Source organism: Silurus meridionalis, chromosome 6 (assembly GCF_014805685.1).
Source record: "Silurus meridionalis isolate SWU-2019-XX chromosome 6, ASM1480568v1, whole genome shotgun sequence".
NCBI lineage: Eukaryota > Metazoa > Chordata > Actinopteri > Siluriformes > Siluridae > Silurus > Silurus meridionalis.
In genome coordinates, this window is record NC_060889.1 from 20,740,269 (window position 1) to 20,765,766 (window position 25,498).

The following is a 25,498-nucleotide window of genomic DNA, read 5'->3' on the forward strand; positions in this document are numbered from 1 at the left end:
AGACCACTCCGCAACTATAATGCTGATGTAAGGAGAACAGCACCGAATTGCAAACCAATACCACTGAAAAGATGTCCAAGCTCGTTTTGATTATTTTCACTTTGGTGATCCTGGCCACTATCTTGAGCCACCATTCAGGTAATACCTACAAATCATTTTATATGAAATATACGTTTTGGGCATGTAACAAATGGTTGGTTTATGGATACCCAATGCTCCGTAGATGTTTAATTTATTTTTACATGTTTGTTTTAGTAAGCTAAAAATATCATATAGCACCAGTCAGCTTTCAGTCTACAAACATGTAAATAGTATTTAATGTGGACATATAGAATGTTTTCCAAAATAAATATTTTAAATGACTTTTGAGGATGGGGATAAATATTGTTAATATATATGCCTCGGGCAATAGATATTAACAATATCTATTTATATATATAATAAATTCTCAGAAAGTCATTGCACATTCACGTGAGCCTTCTGTTAATATTCTTGATTTGTTTTTCTTTTTTACTTTGGGAATAATTTCATCTTTCATATCTCAGTTCAATCAGAACCTTGCACATGCAAATGTAAGTATTATATTACTATTCTTGTTTTTTTTTATGTCAGAACTAATGTCTTTTATTAATACAATGCAATTTTGTTAAACCAAATCCAAATAAGAAATCATTCATTGTCTCTCTAGTCTACAAAAAGAACATTGTAACCTTGAAGACACAACATTCCTCTGCTGCTAATGGACAGTATACTTGCAGAAAAATCAACGGTAATTTATTTTGTTCAGATTTTATTTTTAATTTTAAAATTAATTGTATCACACTAATTAATCATGATTTATGATCTTCACACAGTTAAAAGCCAGAAGTCATCTAAAAACAAGAAGGGAGACGATGCTTTCTACAGTGTTTCCATCCCTTTTAAATGACAATCATCTCATTTAAAAGTAAATTGAAGCTGAAAAACAAGACTCCTTACTGTGTAACATTCAACTTAATCCATCTTATATGTGTATATATTCTTTATATGTAACTGATCAAATAATCATTTCGACATGATCATTTTCTGATATTTTTTAATGTACTGGTTTCTAGTTCTTCTGCATGTCTTTCATATAAAATATATGTAAGTAAATTCTTAAAAGACATTAATATGTCCAATAACCGTGTACATTCTTTGTGCTATCATTTCAGATTAAATTTATTGATTAAATGTATGATATATGGATGGTTGTTGTTTTTCTGCTTATCTGCTTTTGTCTTTACCTCTTAAACAGGGTGTTGTGAAACTCTGATATAATGTTTATCTGGGTGATGGTTGGTTTTTCCAGATTCAAGCCCAAACAATAAACATGTTTTAGCAAGTTTGAGTCGACATGGTTGAAAACACACTTTCGGTGCATCTCTGTCATGCATAGCACTTTCTATCTGAAAGTGCTATCAGCACAGCTCCTGGTCGCTCGTGACATTCTCACTGGCCCTTATGTTTGTGCTGCATGTGAAGATGAGGAACAATACAATTTTCTGGCTGTTCGTGATAGTGTTTAAGAAATCAGCATGGCTTTAAAAAACAAGAAGTCGAAAGGTACATTAAAACTTAATGAAGTTTGGAAAGGTTTATATATTAAAACTGCTTTTACTCTACATATGACATATACTGAAATTAAGCTGGATGAGCAGCTTATTTAAAATTCACTACCATGAACAAATTTACATATGGAAATAAAGCAGGACTGTGCATTTTGTGTTGAATGCCCTTCATACAATTGTCACCTTTTACACCATATATAGGACTGGGTTTATTTATAGATTTGTATAATTTCAGTATAATTTAAGTATAATTTAATTATAATTGCATTACTTTTTTTTTGTGTTTTGATACTTTAGGATATACAGAAGGAATCTATGGAATCTCAGTCAACAGAACCGTAGTCCCTTTTTTAAGGTACAGCAAAAAAAAAAGCACCTGCTGAATTTTAAAGGGATCAAAACTGTTTTTTTGGTACATAAATCTATACAAAGGACAGAGGTGAACTGTAATAAACACAGTATAAAAGTACATGATATGGCAAAGTCTGTAGCAGCATATGAGACCTGAGCATGACTATGACTCCAAGTCAAAGTGATTTTTCGTAAGGAATTATCATATCTACCGAACAAGTGGGTTGTGATCTAATGTTGTCTGAATCCAAATACCTCAGGTTCCACTCTCTCTTATGCCATAATCATTATAATCACATAAAAAGCTCCTCATAACTGGCATCATCGTTCCATTCAGGACAGGAATATATGCAAATCATAGGCTGGGAATAGAAAGAGAATAAATAAAGGAAATTTTTTATTAAATAGCAGATCAGAGGACCATAAACATTTTCCCTCCACTGTGCTATGGGGAAATATTATGTAAATATTAAGTAAATATTAATTAAATATGAATGCTGATAACTAGTTTCAGTGATGTAATAATTTTATTTTCATTTGTCCAAAAGCTTTTGCTGTTCTCATAGGCGTGGCTCAGCTCTGATAACCTTACAGAAAATTGTTAATTCAATTCAATTCAATTCAATTCATTTTTATTTGTATAGCACTGTTAACAATGAACATTGTGTCAAAGCAGCTTTACACAGACAATGTGGTGATAACAATTAATAAGATGTTCTTTATAAGTGTAAGTTTGTCCCTGACGAGCAAAATGGTGGCGACTGTGGCAAGGAAAAACTCTTCGAGATGGCATAAGGAAGAAACCTTGAGAGGAACCAGACTTAAGAGGAAACCCATCCTCATCTGGGTTGCACTGAATGTCCATTTATTACAGATAAACAATGTTGAGGTGTGCAGTGATGGTGATCAGATGCAAACTCTAGTCCTGAGTCAGTGTAGCAGACTGTTGACATTAACTACAGTTCAAATCCGAATCCACAGAGTTCCTGTTCTTACTTTGGAATTGCATGGATCCTCGGGGCGTTGATAATAAACATTCCCAGCTGCACAGAGTCACCTCCCATCAAAGAGGACACCATCCAGAGGCAGGCCTGGACAAAGTGGGCAGATCCCAGAAGGGAAGAAGGGCAGGAAGAGGCGTCACTGGAACCTCAGGACCATGTTTAACTCGACCGAGAGAGAGAGAGAGAGAGAGAGAGAGAGAGAGAGAGAGAGAGAGAAGAGGGGTGACAGGGAGAGAAGAATATGTGTACTTATTGTTGTATGAAAGTTAAGGGCACTGTGCAGTTGGGACTCAGGCAGATTTGCTACAGTATGGCAGCATAACTAAAAGGGAGAATTAAAAGGTAACACAGACATAAGGGATTTCTGGGATAATAGACAGCCCACCACACCACCGTCAACAAACCTAAGTGAACATGTGAGAGTAAGGGGACGACAGAATACAAATATCCCAGTTCACTGAACACTCTATATACATGATCCCTCCAGATCTGCTCATTTACATAAGAAAAACCTACTGATAAAAGACTTGACTTAATAAATACATTCTAAACTCTGAGACTGTGCCTGAGTCCCGAACACTGATTGGAAGGCTGTTCCATAACTGTGGGGCTTTATAAGAGAAAGATCTGTAGTCTTTATTATTTGAGGTACCAACAAATAGCCTACACCTTTTAATCTAAGTAGGCATGGCGGATCATATGGTGCAAAAGTTCACTCAGATGCTGCGCCGTTAAGTGTGCACAGCGTCTTCATTAATTGTTATTGGTTGTAAAACAATTTGTCTTAACAAATAATATGATCTATTACACATAGACTACTTTGTTCCATTCATAAATAGTTAAAAACAAAGATAACTTTTGGTCTCTAGCACCTCCCAGTGGACACTAGTTGGAGTACTGTTGTTTTAAATAGTCAAAAAGGTTTTTAGTACAACTTGTTGTTTTATTTATAGAGATATATTTTCTAGCTTTTTAAGTGTTGTTTTTCTAAATAAAAAATGCTCAACAAGTAGCTTAAACCCTTAGTTGACAAATCATGCCAGTTATCTGTTTACTGTTTATAGTAAACACAGACCACATGATCACACACTTGTCAGAAGGGAGAAGGTTCTGCCAAACAGGTAAGTTAGATTCTTGTGGTATATTGCAGCATGCTGTGTAATTAGTACTGAATTCAAGACATTTGAAAGTGAATATTTGTGCTTCAAATTTAGATTTGACATGGAATTATATCCTGTTGAATTAACAGCTATAAGCTCTCAGCCTGGTACAGTTCCTGATGGTAAATGGAGTACAGGACTGTGTGAATGTTGGGGGGACATGGGTGACTGTAAGTACTCTTCCTCTTCTAGTATGCCTTATATAGATAGAAATTGGGAAATCGGTTACACAGATGGTGTGCTCATAATTGTGTGTGGGTGCATGTGTACATGATTGTGTGTGTATATGTGTAGGTTGCTTTGCACTCTGGTGTTTGCCTGTGTTTGCATGTAAGACAAGCAGAGCTGCAGGAGGATGTGTGTGTCTGCCTTTACTGGATTGTGTGAGCTGTGTGCCTCCAGCGTCCCTCGCTATGCGTGCTGCAGTAAGAGAACGCTATGGCATAGAGGTAACACACACACACACACACACACACACACACACACACACACACACACACAAACACAACCATTATTATTAATGAAACCATACTCAACATAGAGTATAAAACCAAAATATTACTGTAAATGTTTTAAAGGAATTATGGTGTTTCAAAATTACATGAATCATCATAACACTAATAGGAACATTTGCTTTGTTTCCACATGGACGGTTTTAAATGCCGGATGTGTGCATCATGGCAGTTTTTGGTGCTTTATTTGAGACTTTTTATTTGAGGTGCATCACTAATAAAAGTTTAGTAATTAAAAATTATTTTTCCACCATGATTTTTTATTCTACTTCTTCTTATTCTTCTTTATAGGTAGTTTGCATTCTTCAGTAGAGCATTACTGCCATCTACTGTGGTAATGGACTTGAGACTTATATCCCTATTTCCCAGATAAAAAAAAAACTGCCATGATGCACAAATCCGGCAAGTAAAACTATCCGTGTGGAAACATAGCACAAGTTCCGTTTGGTGTCCTGATGATTTACATAATTTAAAACACCATAATTACTTTAAAACATGTCCAAGAATATTTTGTCTTCATGCTGTTTGTTGAGTATGGTTTCACTAATAATAAACATACAATTGCATAAAGCATCCTTATTTGTCCATTCCCATGTTGATTAGAGTGTTAAAGCTTGCAAAGTATCAATTTAAGGTATATTTAGAACAGATAAAAATGTGCAATTAAGTTGCAATTAATCATGAGTTAACTCATTACAATTATGAGATTAATCTCATATATATATATATATATATATATATATATATATATATATATATATATACACACATATACACATGTGTATATATATATATATATATATATATATATATATATATATATATATATATATATATATATGCATATATATATAAGGCTATCAGACGATACATGCATACAATATAGAGTGAATTAGAGTACTGTTTATGCAAACATTAATATGCAACCCTATGTTGACTAAGATCATTTTCTAAACTCTTACCCTTCGTGTCTTAGAAAAAAAAACACATTTTGATAAACAGCTTAATCTCAGTGTATCATCTAGTGGGAATTCTGTATGATGTTGACAGTTAGAAACTAAGGGCTGATAAGAGAACCTTCAGCACCTTTATCCTAATCTGAACAGTACAACTTCCCATCATTCAACAACTGCTGCAACTGCATGTAGGATGGGGGTTCGATGATAAAGACAGCCAAGGGCCAAATTACACACACTCACACACACACACACACATTCACCCTGCTGTGGTTTACAGACACACTCCCTCATTAAGTGTGTGTCTATATAGTTCACCTCGAAGACATTCTATATATTTACATTAAATGCAATTACAAACCTAGAATATATTTGTATTTATTTTATTAAATATTTATATAAAACCTGGATTTATTATTTGTAATCGACGAGTCTAATGCACATTTTTTTATTCGCCATTTGTATATTTGTATATTTCACATACACATTCATACAGAGTACAACATGTAGTGTTAATGATGTAAAATATAAGACACTACGTGTGATTGCAACCATATCATAGTTATGTTTTGTAAGCTCTTTTATGATTATTCAATTGATTATATAAACAGCATACTACAGTAGTTTATACCAGATTTGAACCCATTATTAGATGGTAGGTTATTTGGCACATGCATCGCCTACCCTTCATCAAGTTGTTTTAGTTTCTCTGCATATGTGTATGCATGCAAGCAGAAACAAAGGACCTGCCCACACCATACATATAGTGATTTCAACAACACGCCTTTGATACACCTAGGATACATTATTTGGAAATTTGCAATTAGCAAATTATTTTGCACATTGTGTAAATAATGTGTTAGTTTGCAAACTGCTTCGGTTTTTACAACACATTCCCAACAGCCATCCTCCTACATTAAAAAAATGGAGGCAGACTGCAACAGGACTTCAGTCTCAAGCAAATTTTATTTAATCTAAATAAAAATGGTCTGGTAAGCACAAAGGCAGATTGTGTTGGCAGCTTGCAGCTCCTGTATTACTGGTTTGAACCGGAGCTTGGGTGTGGAGTTTCTGTTTATGTACACTATTGGCGTTTCTTTTTCTTCTCACCTACCAAACACATACCAATGGGTGGATGGCCACTTTACTTTACATTAAATTGCCACTTTGAATGAGGGAATGAATGGGTGGGTGTGAACAAGGGTGTGAATTCTTGCAATGAACTGGAGCCCCATGTGCATTCCCCCATGGGAGAGGTTCCAGATGAGTCTAGGCTGGTTATAGCAGTTACAATAAATGGGAATGAATTATCAATAAAGGAATGAATAAAAACAACACACCATTTTTTTTGTTTTGTTTAAATCCTGTCATGAGCAGATGAAGTAATGAAGCAATGTACAGTATGTCAGTGACATTATTTCTGGTTGATACCTCATTTTGTCATGCAGACACTTGGCAGGAAGTGGAGGTGTTTACATATACACTGATGAAGGTCACCTGAAGAACATCCTGTTTCTCTAGAAATATAGTGTACTACGTGGAGATGTGGTAAAAGTTAGAGCAAAGTACACAAAGTTAAAAAAAAAAACAGGATGTTTCAGAAAAAAGGTCTGATATTGAGTTTGAGTCTGTTTACTGTTGTTTGAGTCAGTTTACTGTTGGTTTTGCCAACCTACAGCAGATCTTGTGCAGAAAGGAAAGTGGAATGAAGAGTGTGAAGGCGATCCTTTAGGGCCTGTAAACATAGCTTTGCTAATAAATTTGCAAGCAAAATATATTAAATGGTTCCCTGAAAATCTATAAAAGTTACTCTAGGTAACTAGGTTTTTAGGTTTTAAGCACATTTTTATCTACTGTTTAATTCATCAAATGTTAAATTTTCACCAGAGGAATTCTCTCTGTCTTAGAAGTATAGTGTAATTTTAGTGCATTTGAACTCTAAATAAACATAATTGTTTAAAACCAAAATAAAAAATTGTTATGGAGTTACAAAATTTCATCAATGTTGATTTTTTCTATTTATGGATATGTTTAAAAAACATTCCACCCAGAATTAATGGCCACATGCAGACTACAGCAGATTTGCATTTGATGACGCCAACAAAACCCCAGGAAAAGCCAGGTTTACAGAGTGGTACGCACAAAAGTTTCTAATAAATTACTAAAAATTTGACATGTATAAAACGTCATGACAGCTGCAGTCCAAATATGGAGAGAAGTTATAAAAGTTCAATTGACATCTTCCATCAAAGGCATAGAATTGAGGACAAAATCAAATGGTTTGAGGGTTTAAAAATATTAAATCTATTTGACAGTTCTATTAGACGTTTCTCTAATACCAGAGGATGTCAAATCATGACACATCTTTTTTAAATTGACCAGATGTCATGGCAAACAGACTGGACTTCTAAGCCTGCTTTCATCCTAAAAAACATACCGATCTTTAAATATCTATTGCCTTTTAAGGGCTAATCTTTCTAGTAATATCTATTCTGTCATTAACACCACCTTCACTTACAGCTACCAGCTGCATAGACTGGCACATCCTCCTGTTATACATCATAATATATATTAATGCATATCTGAATTTAATGTATTTTTTTAACTAAAACTTTTTTCATGCACACATCTATTCATTTACAGTTTGATAAATGAGTCTCGATGTTGGTAATGCAGGTCATGCATGTTGTTAGGAAATCCTTAGTCGTAAAAATAGTGACCGGATGTTTAACTTTTATGAATTAAGTCATCATTGTGTATTCTGCCTCAAAACAGTGGAGGAAGTCATCATTTTCCCTGCACATCCATTTTCTGATAGCTGGGAAGTTGTCCTGTACATAGGACACTAAAAGTAGAATTAGTAAAACTGTCAGAATAAAGGATTTCTCCTTCCCAGGTGTGAGACCCTTCCCCATCAATAAATACCACATTAATGATATCAGTGGTGCATCGCTATTTGATATTATGGAAGCAATGCAAAGTAAAGATAAGGCAAGATGCTAATCTACACTCTCGAAACGTTAAAGCCCCGTGAAATGGGCTTTGTTCTCTTACATCATCAAGTATTTATCTACTGGTTTTACAGCCTCGGGTGCACAGCTGATGAAAGACGTTTGTCAGAAATGCTGTGTACCAATAAGGACTTGCATACTTTACTAAACTATTACTACATCAGTAATAAATGATATCTTATTATTAATGAAAAAATTATAATAAAACCTCAATTAATGAATGTTTCTTCTACGATGAGTTGCCAACAATTGCACATTTGAATTGAGGAAAATATAAGCTATCTTTCCCTTTACAAGTCTCTCTTTGCATTTAAGTTAATAGGAATAAGAAATAAGGAATAAGAAAAAGAAGAAGGTGCAAAATCTTTTACATGAGGAAAACATTTTGACTAAAGACTTTCTTAAATGTGAAAAATATTGAAATATCTTTACAGGCATCCTTGCCATATCAGTGAGTTTTTAAGGGTTTTATCCCAACATACAAGCTGATGATCTGTGATCTAATGATCTGTAATTATATAAATTGTCATTTAAGTTGACATTAAGGCAAATATAAGTGCAGTAAGACACCTTGAATGAAAGACAGGTGGGCAAATTCAAAACAAGGGACAATATCGGGGTCAAGAACAAGCTTAGGTTGGTATTGGACAAACAGGACATAGTAGCCAAGGCAGAACATGTAATCCAGGGAGAGAAAAAATCTCAGTCACAGCAGAATATTAACACCAGACTAAAAATGGTGGCTGGTGAATGAAAGAACTCAGCATTTACTTCATAAAAACTCTTGGTGGACGAGTGTGTGTGTGTGTGTGTGTGTGTGTGTGTGTGTGTGTGTGTGTGTGTGTGTGTGTGTGTGGGATTGTGAGCAGGTGTGTTTTTTTAAACATTCTCAGAGTTCTTCAACTTTTTATCAGTTGACCTGATAAAATGTGTAAGAAAGAGCAGATAAAGCTGTGATTGGAATTACACCCAACATTATTGTCAAGATGTTGTTACAGGAAGTAATACCAGTATACTGTATACCCACGGTTTAAACATACAGTACACAGCACAACACTGCATATCAGTATGTTATTAGTGTCCCGACTGTTAAAAAAAAACATAAAATCAAACTGAAACTTTCAGACAAGTGTCATATACTGGTAGCATTATGTTTCTTGACATAAGCCACAGTTACCATCACTGATCTCCCACATTTGCCCTTTGCATATCTTTATCCTCCCACTCCCTCTCTCTCCATCTCTGCTTCTTCTTCTCTTTCTTACTATGACTCTTCTTGTATCTTTCAGGGCAGTCTCTATAGCGATTGTTTCTACGGCTGCTGTTGTTATCCTCTGTCCTGGTGCCAGATCTCCAGAGAGATTAAGCGGAGAGCAGCTGCACTGTCCAATGCTCACTCTTCCTCACGCTCTTCATCCTCATCTAAAAGATGGCGTGTGCCACTGGTTCATTTGTCTAATGCTCACCTTGTGTAGAAGACAAGCACACACAAATACTCACACACACACACACACACACACACACACACACACACACACACACACACACACACACAGAGACTTCTTTCATTACAGTAAATGACAGCATGCTCTAAACGATTATCGTATAATAACAGCAGAGATTAAGAAGCTGGTGAATGGATAGTGTGTTTTTGTAAATCTGCTGACTGATACGTGGTCTATCCAGTTATCCAAAAAGAAAATGTGTCACTTAAGCACCCAAGATGGGTTTGACTGATTGGGCTTGACAGTCAAAAAATGTGGCATGACACAATTTATTCACTAGTCGTGAACTTTTCCCTACTGAATTACTGAAGAATACAAGCTTTCTATGTATGACAGTCTTATGAATGTGCACTGTTAACTTATGGTGTGTGGACATGTATGTATACATGTGTTATATCTGTGATCTGTTCCTGTTTAAAGACTGTTCCAGTTACTCCTCCTTTGTATTTGTTGTATGTCTATAAATATTTGATATTGATATTTCAAATCCAGACTCCAAGCTGAAACTACTGGGCCCTTGAGAAAGTCCTATAACAATAAATTGCTCAATTGTATAAATTAGATAAATTGTAATCCGCTCTGGATAAGAGCGCTGCCAAATGCCATAAATGTAAATGTAAATGTTTTGTTTGTTCGCTGACATCCGGTGATCTTTCATGTCTAAATAAAATGTAGTGGCACAACTTAAAGGCTTTTACAATTGAGATTCCACCAGTATTCCTTAAGTATTTTTAAGTATTTTCACCTTACATGATTATCAGCGCTAATATTATAGAAGGTTTATGACAAATTTTGACAAATCAGTTTCCAAAATTCAGCTTGCACTCACTTTGGACTTTATTAGAAATGCATGTACACCAACATATCAATGCAGTTAACCAGTCAAAAAATTAGTAACGAATGAAATCACACAGATTCAAGGACAAAGAGGGAGTGGTAGCTCAGTGGTTAAGGTGGTTGGATTACTGAGCGGAAGGTTGGGGGTTCAAGCAGCGGTATGATCAAGTTGCCACTCTTGGGCCCTGGAGCAAGGCCTGAAACTCTCTGTGCTCCAGAGGCGCTGAATCTTGCCTGACCACAGCTTCCAAACAAAGCTGGGGGTTATGTGCAGAAAATAATTTCACTGTGCTTAATGTATGTGGCAGTGCTTTGATTACTGTTTATGTCAGAATGGGGAATCACTGTGGCTGGTGCCAGATGGGCTGTTTTTTCACATCTCTAGAGTTGATACAGTACAATGTAAAAATGCATTAATGGTTTTGCAAATAGAAATACTTTATTGATGAGATAGGTCAGAGAAGACTGGCCAGAATGGTTTGAGCTGACAGGAAGATCACTTTAAGTGAAATAAACATTCTTTACAACCACAGTGAGCCAAAAATCATTTGAGAACATGCTGAAACTTAAAGCAGATGGACTACGGCAGCGGAAAAATCAGTTTCCACTAACGTCAGCATAGGCTACATTGTGCACAGTCCTAAACCAACCAGACCAGGAACCTGCCTGGTGTTCACATTTACATAGTAATCTATATGGTATTAATAAAGAGAGATGTATTGTGGTAGGGTTTGTATATTATAAAGCCAATAATAAAAAAGAAATGTAATCATGAAAAAGCTATTTTAGATTATATATGTTCAAAAACTGAAAATTCCTGAAAATTCATCATCAAGAATATTTTTATGAACCACAGAGAATTGTGTCAATGTATGCTTTAACTTGGTTAAAAATAACCTAATCTAATTTTACATCATACATTGCATTTACACAACATTCTCACCTGACTGGCTAAACCAGTAGCACAAACACTGAGGCATGAACGTAGCCTTTGCCTTTTCATCACTCTGAAGTCTCAAAGTGAAGACAGTTTTTCAGTGTGTCCAGCAGTCACGTTTTGACCCTGCAGCACTTCACACAGGTGAGTGGCTACATGAGCTACGTGCTTGGTTACTTGCAATCAATTAACTCTTAGAAAAACATACTCTTCTTTGAATAGTTAAATCAGCCTTTAAGAATTCACCTAGAGGGCAACCTAAGAACGCTTTAGGGTTTCACTGTTTATTCTTTTGTTTCCAAATATATTCTTGGGGATGTCTTGTTTGATCAGGACACAGCTTTAGAAAAAAATTATCTAAAACTTGTTTTCTTTGCCTTTTTTTAATATCCACAGTTATAAGTTGCATATAATATTTGTCAGTGAAATAATCATGATTAATGAATGCTAAAATATTATGTTATATATATATTATGTGGATTAGGTTTGATAGACAGTGGTGTATAAAGTTAGATCTTAACTTGATAATTACAGGATTACGACTTTGTCCTACAAACATTACAAGTAAGATGCTGTTGATGAATTGGTTAACTTTTACAAAATTACTTTCAAAACTGTACTTTTTATGCAATGAGGCTTTATCTAGTTAAAAATGCATGAATTTGCATCTGTAATAAATCCTAATGATATTAGACTTTAAATATTCATGTCAAGGTGAACATATTTATCAGAAAACAAAAACGGAATACTGGAATTTATTATTGAATCTATATAATACCATGGACTAGTGTATAAAATAGTAACAAAGATTTCATGGATATTAACAAATCATTTTAATTATAACTTAATTAATAATACATAAAAAAAAATCAGTGACAACTTGTTAGGAAACAAAGTTTTTGAGGGATTTATATATACACTAATTATGCTTAAAGGTGCCCAAGTTTAATGTTACATCATGGTTATAAGTAATAAAAAAAAAAAAAGTAAATTAAACAAATTATTCGTAATTCAGACAATTTCATTACTACAATGTAAAAGTATATATGCTTGTTATATAGATTCAATTCAGTTGTAGTTTCTTGCTTAGAGATTCACAGAAAAGCTTACAGATTAAACTGTCAATGTGTGTGTGTGTGTGTGTGTGTGTGTGTGTGTGTGTGTGTGTGTGTGTGTGTGTGCGTGTGCGCGTGTGCACAGGGATCATGGCAAGGATGGTCGTGCAGCAACCTCAGTCTGTCGTGATAATGAACACATCACAATCCAATCAGTGGAGTTCAGGAATCTGTGACTGCTGTGAAAACATAGCAGACTGTAAGTCAGCCATTTCATTTGCATTGTAATGATGCAGAAAACAAAATAAGCACCTGCATTGTCTAGCCCTGTATGACATTTACAGGGTTACTTACCTGCACACCTACAACCATATAGTTATGCATGACACATGAAGGACATTAGAGCAAGAAACAACAAACTGCATTTTTTTCTGTCAGAGAAAAACCAGAGACAACCTTCTTTTATACACAATATTTTGATGACTGACCTTGTTCTCTCCCCATCATAGTGACACTATATACATCTTTCTTTCCACTGAAAAATAAAAGGATTAGATCATATTTCTATTACAGGCTGAACAGGATGGGGTCATACCAGCTACAGGACGTGTACAAAAGTACATTTCTGTGTCTTTGTCTTTCTTCTTTTACCCACCAGATGTCGCCAGTGTGTTTCTTTAAACGCCCCTAATAACTAAATGTCTCCACCTGTGATCACTCTCAGTAAATATGGTTCCTTTATGTGTTCGACTTCTTTGCTCAGTTCTTAACGTTATGTGGATTCAAACAGTTTAAGTTAATCTCTGTAGTTGGATCTACCATACAGTCTACAAACCTAGTAAGCTCAGCCTGCCTTACTAGAAGCTTAGATGGATTTCTCACCACATCTGTAATCTTCATAAGTTTACCCTTTTTCACTGATCAAACCATTTATTTACCTGAATAATTGCCACATTGTCAAATGATTGTATCCCTGAATTTTGATGTCAGAATGAACACTGCCTAGAGGACAGGGTAAATCTGTTTTCTTATTAGTCTGTTAGTTACGTTCATATTCCATAGATTTAGTAAGATTACAATTTTCAAGAAATTATGTTTTATTTCAGTTATTTTCATTACTTTATTAGAGAATATAATCTTATACTAATGGTATAAATGTACAAAACATATACACACACTCAACTGTGTTACTGAACTGTACATCCTGAACTCATCACACACTTATTACTCATCTCAATCCATTCCACCACCCATATTATATTTATACTGAATCATATTATACCGTTTACATGTTTTGCACTTGCACAAATACACTCTTGTTTATAGTCCTCTTTTGGACATTACTGTATAATCATATTTTACAGAAGGTTTACTGGTCGGCGCTGTTTTGTGTTTTGTTTATCTGTCCCACACTGTCTTGTGTTTTGTTTGTCTGCAGTTTTTTCTCTGCACTGTTTGCACTCGGTTGCACACGATGCACATTATGTGGCGAGGACACTTACTTTAGTTGTTCCTCTGTGTTCTGTTATGTAGCTCTATATTGTGTGATGTTGCTCTATGTTGTTTAATGTAGCACAAGGGTTCTCAAGGAATGTTATCTCAGTTCACTCTGTACTGCATCAGCTATATATGGTAGAAATGACAATTAAAGCTTCTTGACTTGACTTTACTTGATGATGTAAAACACTATTTTTTATACAAGCTGCAAGTGATTTGATTTTCCTACACTGGTCATAACTGAAATTGCTTATATTTCTCTGGTCTGCTTGTCAACAGGTTGTTTCGCATTTTGGTGCTTCCCCTGTTTTGCCTGCTGCACTGCGAAGAAGTTTGGCGAGTGTTTGTGCTTACCGATGCTCGATGGTTATGGCTTGATTCCACCAGTAACCCTGGCTATGAGGTCAACCATGCGCCAGCGTTATGGAATTGAGGTAAGAGTAGAAAAGAAAACAAGAAAAGGAGGACTGAAGGATTTATTGCCACGTACTGGACTCATGAGTCATTCAGTAAAAGTTTCCACTAAAAATACCATTACAAACCAGCAGCTTTTAACTTATACCACCATTACCAAATAGTTTCCATTACACATTGTGTTTGTGTACATCATTATATCATGTGCAAACCAAAGTAATCATTGAAGAAACTTATTGGAGTCTGGATGCTTAATTGATGACCAGTAACTCCAATACTTTGTTTAATTGTTTAAATATATAATGCTCTAGAATTGTCTTTTCTGACTGTTTTCTGACCCAAACTTTTTTTCGGCTTCTCCCATTAGGGGTCGCCACAGCATTTTTGTATAAAAATAAAGTCTATAGAATTTTTTTTTTATTTATATGAATGTTACATATGTTAAAACTTATTCCTAAAATATATAATGGTGAAATTTATAATTTTAATATACAAATCAAGGCATATAAACCAAAAAGCTCATTATTAGTCTCCTCATTCTGCCGTTTAATCATGTCCAAGCTCAGTTTGCATTCATAACTTCTAAACTACTTTAAATGTTACTTATGAATCTTTCTTCTTCTCTCTGTCTTTGTCTCTACCCTTTTCTCTTTCTCCTCAGGGATCGATATGCAATGACTGCATCTATTCATTTTTCTGCCTTTCCTGCGTTTGGTGCCAGATGTCACGAGAGATGAAGGCACGTGAACACTCGGTTATGTTAGTTGATTCTCGATCAAGGTGAAGACTTGATGGCGCCATTGTCCAAAGAACACTCACGGTTACATTAACAATATTGATTCTGTATATGCAGTCTGTTGCTCAGTCCATGCTGTATTTACCTGATTTAACCACATGAGGGAGGTGTTTCCATTCTAATGCAGCTTACGCTAAACTTAGCATGGCCTTGCTGTTTTAATGCCAATCAAGAGAAAATGTTGGAGAACACTTTACTAAATATTTGTGCTGTTAAAATAGGGATTCAGGGTTAAACAGTTTCTAGTGACAAATTGATGTGCTCTATCTTTATATATACATATGAGTGAAGTATACACGCAGGCCTTTTTTACACTTCTTCACACTTGGGGAATTTACTGTAATCAGTCCTTCTACTAGCATGTATTTGAAAAAGATAAATTGACAGACAGACAAACAAAATCATAATAATATTTTACATAGCATAAAATCATACTTTTGCTCAAAATCAACTTTTGTTTATTTGCTCATACAGTGGTGTAAATCCTAGAGTATGGTTTTACAGAGAACAACTGATTTTGCATGGTAACTTTTGCATACATTCTCCACAAGCACAGTGAAATGATTATACATGATTTATACGTCCTAAAAAGACAGGGAGTCTCCTGTATAGAATTCAATTGTTATTAATAAAATCTTACCGATTTCATTTTGTGTATGATTGAGTATACCGTATATAAGATACACACAGAAGAAGACATAAATAGCATTAGCTGTCACAATGGCACCAATCACACACACACACACAAACACACACAAACAAACACACTCACACACACACACACACACACACACACACACACACACACACACACACACATATATATATATATATATATATATATATATATATATATATATATATATATATATACACACACACACACACACATCAGAGGTGGCAAAAGTACAAACATCCTTTACTTAAGTAGAAGTACAGATACTCATGTTTTAAAATACTTAGGTAAAAGTTGAACTACTGATTATACTTTTTTACTCAAGTGAAAGTAAAGATGTTTTGGCTCGGACATGTACTTAAGTAAAAAGTAGTTTTTACTACTTCCTGTTTTAGTGTCACACTGGTAACTGAACCTCACATCATATTAATATTTGGGCTGTCAATCAAATTACATATTTAATCACAACTTTATAGCACATTTCTATCTGTTCTAAATGTACCATATATTAATAATTCATGTTTTTAATACTTTAAGCAACATGGACATTGAGAAATATGGATGCAACATACAGCATGAAGACAAAAAATTCTTGTAAATGTTTTAAAGTAATAATGGTGGTTTAAATGACGTAAATCAGGACACCAAACGGAACCTTTGCTATGTTTCCACACGGACAGTTAATGAGGTGATACCGTAAATAAATATATGCTGTGCTGAAGGTTTTAATTTCGGCTCTTTTATTTATGTATTTATATTTTTTTATAAAAATGGTAAAAACAGAAATGTGCGCTGAATTGATAGCGCGTTAATAAAATTGTGCTGTTTTAAAATAATTTGCGTTTGAATTTTGACAGCCTTATATATATATATATATATATATATATATATATATATATATATATATATATATATATATATATATATATATATATATATATATATATATATATATATATATATATATATATATATATATATATATATATATATATATATATATATATATATATATATATATATATATATATATATATATATATATATATATATATATATATATATATATATATATATATATATATATATATATATATATATATATATATATATATATATATATATTAATACAAAACTAATTAACAATGTTGTTACCTAATGAATGTGTCCAGGCTTAAGATCCACATATAGAACACAAGCAGAGAAAAGATGATGATGATGATGATGATGATGATGATGATGATCAGGAATGTCTCTGTTCTCAGTAATGTTTACATCACTGACTCCCTCTGTCTCATCCACGTTAGTTTTACTTCTTGTTGCTTTCTGCCTGCTGATTCTCAACTTCATAAACTAGTCTACATCTGTGGTGAGTGAGAGACAGGACTTTATACACCAGTGGACTGAAAAAGATGGAAAATCGGTTGTTCGGCTGAAATCGGCGCCCAGTGAATATAAAAAATAATAATAATTCACCAAATCAATTGATTAAAACTAAAGTAACGAGCCGGTTTTGAAAATGTAAGAAGTAAAAAGTACAGATGTGTAAAAATGTAATGAGTAAAATAAAAAAAGTTGTCTGAAAAATAAATAGTGGAGTAAAGCACTGATACCAAAAAAATCTACTTAAGTATTTATACCTCATTATTTCCCACCTCTGATACACATATATTTAGAAATAAGTTTATTAGAGGGACAGTGCATGTAGGACGTTTTGGAGACAAGATGAGGGAGGAGAGATTGAGATGGTTTGGACATGTGCAGAGGAGGGACATGGGGTATATCGGTAGGAGAATGCTGAGGATGGAGCTACCGGGAAGGAGGAAAAGAGGAAGACCAAGGAGGAGGTTTATGGATGTGGTGAAGGAAGACATGCAGGTAGTTGTTTTAAAAGAGGCAGTTGTCGAGGACAGGGGGTATGGAAATGGATGATCGGCATTGGCAGAAGAAGAAGCAGAAGAAGATCCAGACCTTAGACAATTCAGTTGTTTGTCTCTAGGGGAACTACACAATATCAGGCAGGTGGTTTGAGTGTTATGGCTGACTGTTCTATGTATATAAGCATGGATACATTTGGGTTTTTTGGTTGTTGTTGTTGTTGTTGTTGTTGTTTTTATTTTTGGTGTCAGGAATTGGTAGATAAGTTGGATGGAAGTGAAGATTATTCATTGGAGATGATAAGGCTAAAACAGACAAAACAGTGAAAACAAGAACCAGTAACATAATGTATAGTTATAAATCATGGGACACAGCTATACTCAGGTACACATGACAACAAGTACAACAGCAGCATGTGAGATGTCAGACACTGAAATACTAGAATTAGTACAGTAGAACTAGTTAGTGGTAATAATAAGGCATAAGGACAAACAGGTGACAGTGATTAGGCATGTAGCATGCTGGGGCTGATGAGTAGTGTTGTTCTGCTTGTTCTAATACGCGCTACTATGACATTTGTTTTTTACATGTTAAATAATGTTAAATATTAGCTGACCATATCCAACTGTTCATGTAGAAAATCGAATTAGACAATTCAATTAAAATGCTCTCTTTTGAGCATTTTATATCAATATTCAATACACAAAATGTCCCTTTATTTCCTTTACACTTTTCATTTAACGGACAATGCTGATTTTCATAGAAACATATTACTGAAATAAATCGTCTACTTCTTGCAATTCTGTAGTCCAAATTGTCCTAATCTCACCTGTTGCATGCCATACCTTCTATATCCACTAGGTGGAGCCTTACAATCTACGTTTGAAAAATCCAAATAAATCTATTCCGCCCCCATACACATATGCACAAAATGTTCTATTTCTTTTAGTTCATGCCTTTTATTATCACAGCAGATGGTAAAGCTTTAACTATGAGCTTAATAAAATATATTTTTTTGTTATTATTATTATTATTTTAACTCTTAGACAATCCCAATTTAAACTACAGCATGCAATACCAAATATATCCACAAAGAGGCGCCTCATTCACAATACATGTGTTAAAATTATGATAACGTCTGTAATAGAAAATAAGTAATCGTGAAATTACTACATTTATTTAAGCAGTCTTTTACCCAGGACGGGCATTCAAATCCGTTATCTATAATAAAGACGTGTGATGTGTGAAATGTGTAGTAATAAGTTTATTACCACATTAAGACATCAATCATAATTGTCAAGTTTGTCCAAACAAATGATGATCCAAATATCCAAATGTTTAAATAAAGATGCAGACTCTTTTTGCAGTTATTCAATGTTAAATAACAAATGATATGTCTCCAATCATGTATATGACTTTAATCTACTTGAAAGGTTCAACTGAAATTGCTTAAATTGAATTGAAAATTTATTTTATTTTTTAATAAATCTCAATCTTTACATTCCTTTTATCTCACAAAATTATGCCATAGCATTACAAAGAATCCTTTTTTTAAATAGTTGTATTTTTTATTTGTATTTTTTTCTAATAAACAGTATGCCATACCTTATATATCCACTAAGTGGCGCCTCCTTCACTCCACGTGTTTAAATTACGATAATGTCAATGAAGTTACTGGAACTGGCATTATTAAATACAAAGGTTTATATTACAAACATTCAAGACCTTCATCTTAATCGTTTTCAGAAAACTCAGATCCAAATATACAAATGTTTGTGCAAAAATTGAAGACTTTGATATTGAATGCAACCTATTTACTGTGAAGAGTCCTAGTTTATAGTTAAAAGTACAATAGTAATTTTTTTGGTAATGTATCTGACTTGGACCTATTATTTTTGAAGGAGAATTCAGACAATGCAGCTGAAATTGTGATAATTTTATATATCGCAGTCTGTGCAAAAGTACAGTAAATGTACCTAAAAAATAGAAATGTTGATAGTTTATTTTTTTATTCATTTTTTTGTTAATTAACAAACTGGAAAGTATTGTAACCCTAGATCTTCTGTGGATATAGGCTGCCTAAAATCCTTCTGTCTCTTCACGTAATTTCACTCTATGATGTTGAGATCAAGACTCTGTGGGACCCAAAACTATTACTTCCAGCACTCCTTATTCTTCTCTACACTGAAGATAGTTCTGAATAATGTTTGGGGTTGTTGTCCTGCTGCAGAATAAATGTGGGGCTAATCAGACGCCTCCCTGCTGGTATTGCAGGATGGATGAGTATATGAGTGTAATTCTTATCATTGGGAAAACCATTAATCCGGAGCAAATCTCCAGCTCAATTTGCAGAAATGCAGTCCAGTCTGCAGAAAACCTCCACCATGCTTCATTGTTGCCTGCAGACATTCATTATTGTACCGCTCTCCAGCCCTTTGGCAAACAACTTGTTTTTTTCTACAGCCAAATATTTCGGATTTTGACTCAGAGCACCTGTTGCAATTTTTCTGCACCTCAGTTCATTTCTTTTCGTGGATAGTTGAGTCACTTAGCTTTGATTCCATGTCAGAGGTACACCTTCATGTCCCCAATTTTACCATTAAGACCATTTTTGGCAAGACTTCTCTAGATAAGTATACCTGGTTCCCTCTGTTTTAGGCCTGCTCTTTTCTGCAGGAAATCTTCCGATGTTGAGGGGAAGTAAGCATGATGTGCCTTACATCTGCTACATTAAGTGTTTTTGGCCGACCACTGCATTTATGGTCCTGGACATTTCCTGTTTCTTTGTGCTTTTTTAAAACACATCTTAAAAACCCCACTACTTTGAAATCTTTGCATTGGAGAGACCTTGCTGATGCAGTATAACTACCTTGTGTCTTTGTGTGTTGCTGTGCTCTGTTTTGCTATGGTGTATGACCTATGACATAAAACTGTCTTCCACAAACTCACCCTAGTTGCAGAGTTTGGATGTTTTTTATCCAGATTGAAGCCTCCTACACAATTTGTGTGTGTTTCAGTTATTGACTGTGTTTCAACCTACATATCAAATTGATTATCATTAGTAGCTGATTGGTATCATTGAGTGATCACACGTGCGAAAGTAAAAATTGATAGCCAATGGGTGGTCCAAATCAAATACTGTTTTGAGTTTCTTTCTGTTCATTTACTTTCTTTGTTGTTAGTAGATAAAAAATAAATTATTAGCACTTTTATATTTGAAAGTATTCTCAGTTTACAGCACTTTACACTTTTACTAAATAAAACTGCAAGTACAGTATATGCAAGATATCCCTTTCCTTTTAGTTTAAAGCTTTCATTTCCTCGTGAGATGATGTCATAGTTTAGGTAAAAGCGTGCTATTGGATGAACATAACTTACAAATGAAACTACAGCATCTTCATTCACCAACAGGAGCCTCCTTCATTATGTGTGTTTACATTACGAGAATGTCTGTCGAAAAATAAATGGTTGTTAAGTAGTTGTGATGTTCTTTTTTTTATATTTATTTTTAACACATTTAATATTTATGTTAATTAAACAATCTGTCAATATTCAGGACTGACTTTCAAATCTGTAATAAAAACGAGTGATCATTAATATTGTTAATTTCTTTTGACTTCTCCCATTAGGGGTCGCCACAGCGGACCATCCGCATGTTTGATTTGGCACATGATTTTACGCTGGATGCCCTTTCTAACGCAACCCTCCCCATTTATCCGGGCTTGGGACCGGCACCAAGGCTTGTGCAACACTAATGGCTGGGGTTGGTTCCCTGACCGGGGAGCGAACCAGGGCCAATATTGTTAATAATGTATTAATATTGTTTGATATTGAGCTTAGCAACTTAATAACTTAGCCTTAATGATACTTATTTTCATGTCTATCCAAACACATGTTTAAGAGATGTATAAATGTTTATAAAAATGCAGATTCTTCTTCTAAATACAGATTACATTCTTCTGAATGTGTAGAGTTTGTTGTTGAAGTTATTACACATAAAATACTGTTATATTCTTCTGCTCACCTATCCTGCGTTAATATATTAATAAAGAAGGAAAATTGGGACAATTCAACTGAACTCATGATCATTTCCATATCAAAACTCAATTTAATTCAATACGCATACACAGATACATAAAATGTTATATTCCTATAAGTTCACAATGGTTGTGTAAATGCATTGCTCTGTGGTATAGGAAGAAAATGTGTGACTTTAACAGCTCTCTTGAATGCAGTTAGCTTTTCTTAACAGCAAAGGTTAAGAGATGAGGCAGAGCTGAACTCAAAGACCTAACTGTTATCTACAGCATGCATACATAACTTACAGCGTGCAATACGTAGCTTAAACCGGAAGCCTCTTTACCTACTTAAGAAATGCATGGTTTTGAAGTTTATTCTACATATTTCGTGAGACATCAAAATACATAGTGAGGTGGTGGTTAAAAGTAGTAAGTATATTTAAAAATGTTATAAATACTGTACATACATACATACATACATACATACAAACATACATATACATACATACATACATACATACATACATACATATACATACATACATACATACATATACATACATACATACATACATACATACATACATACATAAACAACAAACAAACAAATGCAACAGTCACAGTAATTGTTGAACAATTAATGATAATTCCTGTGAATGTATTAGAAAATGCAAGTAACGATTTAAGAGAGCCTAAACAAGGCTCTGTTAAAATGAACATAAATTATATAATTATATATAATATAATATAATTATAATTATATAAATATAACAAACATTATGACTAATTGAGTCATTTTTACACTTTTCATTCACAGCTAAATAAAAAGTATTAATACATTTTTAGGCAGGTATATTTACAAAATACACTTAAGTGAGAATCACATCTATAGACACATAACCCTAACCCTAGATACTTGGTATTGATGTTTGCTGGTTTATTGGTTTATTGATTTATTCATGAGTTGTATATCACCCTGGGCTACACTTATTATGTCCAATCAAATTAGGATGTCAGAGAAACATGCACACATCTCCACATCTGCTGATAAAAGTTTTAGGGTATGCACTCATCCAACCTGTTCTGGTACAAAAGAAAAACATTTTGATGCTAATCTTGTGAGAACACATGTTGTAATAGTCTAGGTTAAACGTATGCACGCAGGTGTACGTGTGTGTGTGTCATATAAAACCATGCAGATCATCTTAAAGGTTTCACTTGTTTTCATCTCTGTCTGACTGAACTGTCTCGTCCAGCTCGACACATCACTAAGGTAAGACAAACGACTGCTACATTTAGCTGCTACAAATTAGCTGATTTTTGTTGACTTTATACAAATTGCCTTAAATCATTAATGATTTATTTATTTATTTATTTTTAAATGACAGTTAAGCCATGGCGACCAAAATGGTCATTGATCAGCCCAAGCCAGTTATAATGAGTCCAGCTGTGGAACAGTGGTCCAGTGGGATTTGTGAATGTGACAGCATCTGTGACTGTAAGTGAAAGTTTTCATTTATATATAGTTCAATGTAGATAGAAAAGAAATCTCAAAGAATATGCTTTATGATTAGAACTTAAATAATAAGCCAGAAGTCATTTGCTTTACACAGCATGGAATTAATTTGTGTGATTATGTGGTCATGTTTGGGAAGAATGATCAGCTAAACAGTAAAAAGCTACGTGTTTTGTGTCTGTGCAGGTTGCATGGCAGCTTGGTGTTACCCTGTCTTTAACTGCATCACTTCTAAGGACCATGGCGAGTGTCTGTGTCTGCCTCTGTTAGAGTGTTGGGGATTCGTCCCACCCATTACCATGGCAATGAGAGTGTCCACCAGACTCACATATGGAATCGAGGTAAAACATTTTTCAGACATGCTGCAGTTATTTATTCCACTGTTTAAGTACAGATCATTCTTCATCCAAATAATAGTGCAAATAATCAGACATAATCATCAATGACTTAATAAAATTTTAATATGTACAATGATTAAATAATGAGTGAAATCATTAATCATTATAATAGTTTATTATATATATTTTTTTAATCTCCATGCTTTGCTGTTTTATTAGGACACCATTTGTAACGACTGCGTGTATGCCTGCTGCTGTGGCCCTTGCTCCTGGTGCCAGATAAGACGTGAGATGAAGGCCCGTCACCATCCTGTCACAAGCTTTCTGAGGAAGAAATAACATTGCCATCATGATCATCATCCTCACCGTCACCGTCATCATCATCATCATCATCATCATCATAATCCTACATCAGATGAATATTAATGCTATCAGAATCATCAAAGTGACAACAGAGACACTTTTGTGCATCCTTTGTTAATTCACTGTTTGGGGCCTCAGGTCTGATATGTGTCAAAATGCTCATGTATGAAGACGTATAGTTTCTTACAAAAAATAACAATACTGTAAAATGTTCAGTGGCCCGTTTATTTTATTTATAATGATGCCTGTATAATATTTACTTAATTATCACTTGTGTTAATTGTGCTGATTCTTAAACACTTAAAAACTTTTTTTTAAGTTTTAAAAAGAGTTTTTGTCTAAATATATAAACAAACATGAATAAAATATTGTCAAAAATGATTCCTCTTCTTTTGTGTCTACTTTTCACTATATTTCATTCTAAATTATACAAATCCAAATCTATACCAGTAATCAGAAAAGAAGTGCTCTAAAACCTCAGAATCTATGAATGGTCTAATAAAAAAAAATAATGGTTGAAAAAAATTAAATGTTGCAGTACATTTACATCATTTGGCAGATCCCCCTTATCCATAGCAACTTTCAATGATCTTATTTATACAACCAAGCACTTGAGGTTTCAATGGCTTTGTTTAACAGGGGCAATTTGGTGGTGTTGGGATTTAAACTCATGACCTTTCAATTAAAAGTCTAACATCTAACTACTGAGCTACCCCTACCCCAAGATAAGCCTCTACAACAGATATATCAGCAGTCTTTCATGTTACCCAGATACTGTCCTGAGGCAACGCTGTGCTAGCTCTTGTACGTGATAACTTGAACGGGTGTATAGTCATATGAGTGGTTTGGGACACTGTGCTATGGACTGCCTGGGGTGATAATCAGCTTAGATTTTTTTAGTATTTGGCCCCAAGGTCTCACATTCTTACAGAGAGAGCGAAAGCTTCTAACTGGAGCTCTCTTTGTCCAAAAGAACAAAATTCTTCTTGATGATTTTCGAGGTTAGAAAATGTCATTTGTGCGTAGTGGTTACAGTACATGCACTTTTAAACTAATTATGTCATCTGCTGTGTGCTTTAACCAT

The 25,498-nt window shown here is 34.3% G+C and overlaps 3 protein-coding genes across 4 annotated transcripts in view; all 3 read left to right on the plus strand.

Moving 5' to 3' along the window:
* LOC124387308 (cornifelin homolog) overlaps positions 1-10,763 on the plus strand; it is a 10,815-nt gene extending 52 nt beyond the window's left edge. Inside the window, exons 1-9 of one of the 2 annotated variants that reach the window (XM_046851577.1) lie at positions 1-138; positions 546-572; positions 689-769; positions 855-1,584; positions 1,887-1,944; positions 4,009-4,065; positions 4,159-4,274; positions 4,399-4,553; positions 9,873-10,763. The exon at positions 1-138 is cut by the window's left edge and continues 52 nt beyond it. In XM_046851577.1, coding sequence (XP_046707533.1) covers positions 1,557-1,584; positions 1,887-1,944; positions 4,009-4,065; positions 4,159-4,274; positions 4,399-4,553; positions 9,873-10,058 — 600 coding nt within the window. In that variant the 5' untranslated portion in view covers positions 1-138; positions 546-572; positions 689-769; positions 855-1,556 and the 3' untranslated portion in view covers positions 10,059-10,763. Of the gene's footprint in view, positions 139-545; positions 573-688; positions 770-854; positions 1,585-1,886; positions 1,945-3,580; positions 4,066-4,158; positions 4,275-4,398; positions 4,554-9,872 lie in introns of those variants that run through there. The other variant, XM_046851578.1, reaches the window with a different exon arrangement.
* A 1,119-nt stretch (positions 10,764-11,882) lies between these two features.
* Positions 11,883-16,272, plus strand: LOC124386848 (cornifelin homolog B-like). Its single transcript, XM_046850836.1, has 4 exons — positions 11,883-12,006; positions 13,063-13,176; positions 14,694-14,848; positions 15,490-16,272. The coding sequence occupies exons 2-4, from the start codon at positions 13,068-13,070 to the stop codon at positions 15,610-15,612; spliced, it is 387 nt and encodes a 128-aa protein (XP_046706792.1). The 5' UTR covers positions 11,883-12,006; positions 13,063-13,067; the 3' UTR covers positions 15,613-16,272.
* Positions 16,273-23,330: 7,058 nt separating this feature from the next.
* LOC124387672 (cornifelin homolog) lies at positions 23,331-24,796 on the plus strand. Its single transcript, XM_046852168.1, has 4 exons — positions 23,331-23,470; positions 23,586-23,695; positions 23,900-24,054; positions 24,271-24,796. The coding sequence occupies exons 2-4, from the start codon at positions 23,593-23,595 to the stop codon at positions 24,388-24,390; spliced, it is 378 nt and encodes a 125-aa protein (XP_046708124.1). The 5' UTR covers positions 23,331-23,470; positions 23,586-23,592; the 3' UTR covers positions 24,391-24,796.
* Positions 24,797-25,498: the final 702 nt, after the last annotated feature.

Bases quoted from the DNA above. Each gene is read 5' to 3' on its own strand.
- LOC124386848 (XM_046850836.1), top strand. From the start codon at position 13,068: ATGGCAAGGATGGTCGTGCAGCAACCTCAGTCTGTCGTGATAATGAAC. The intron at 13,177-14,693 runs GTAAGTCAGCCA...GCTTGTCAACAG, and splicing joins CTGTGAAAACATAGCAGACT to GTTGTTTCGCATTTTGGTGC. The intron at 14,849-15,489 runs GTAAGAGTAGAA...CTTTCTCCTCAG, and splicing joins GCCAGCGTTATGGAATTGAG to GGATCGATATGCAATGACTG.
- LOC124387672 (XM_046852168.1), top strand. From the start codon at position 23,593: ATGGCGACCAAAATGGTCATTGATCAGCCCAAGCCAGTTATAATGAGT. The intron at 23,696-23,899 runs GTAAGTGAAAGT...GTGTCTGTGCAG, and splicing joins ATGTGACAGCATCTGTGACT to GTTGCATGGCAGCTTGGTGT. The intron at 24,055-24,270 runs GTAAAACATTTT...CTGTTTTATTAG, and splicing joins GACTCACATATGGAATCGAG to GACACCATTTGTAACGACTG.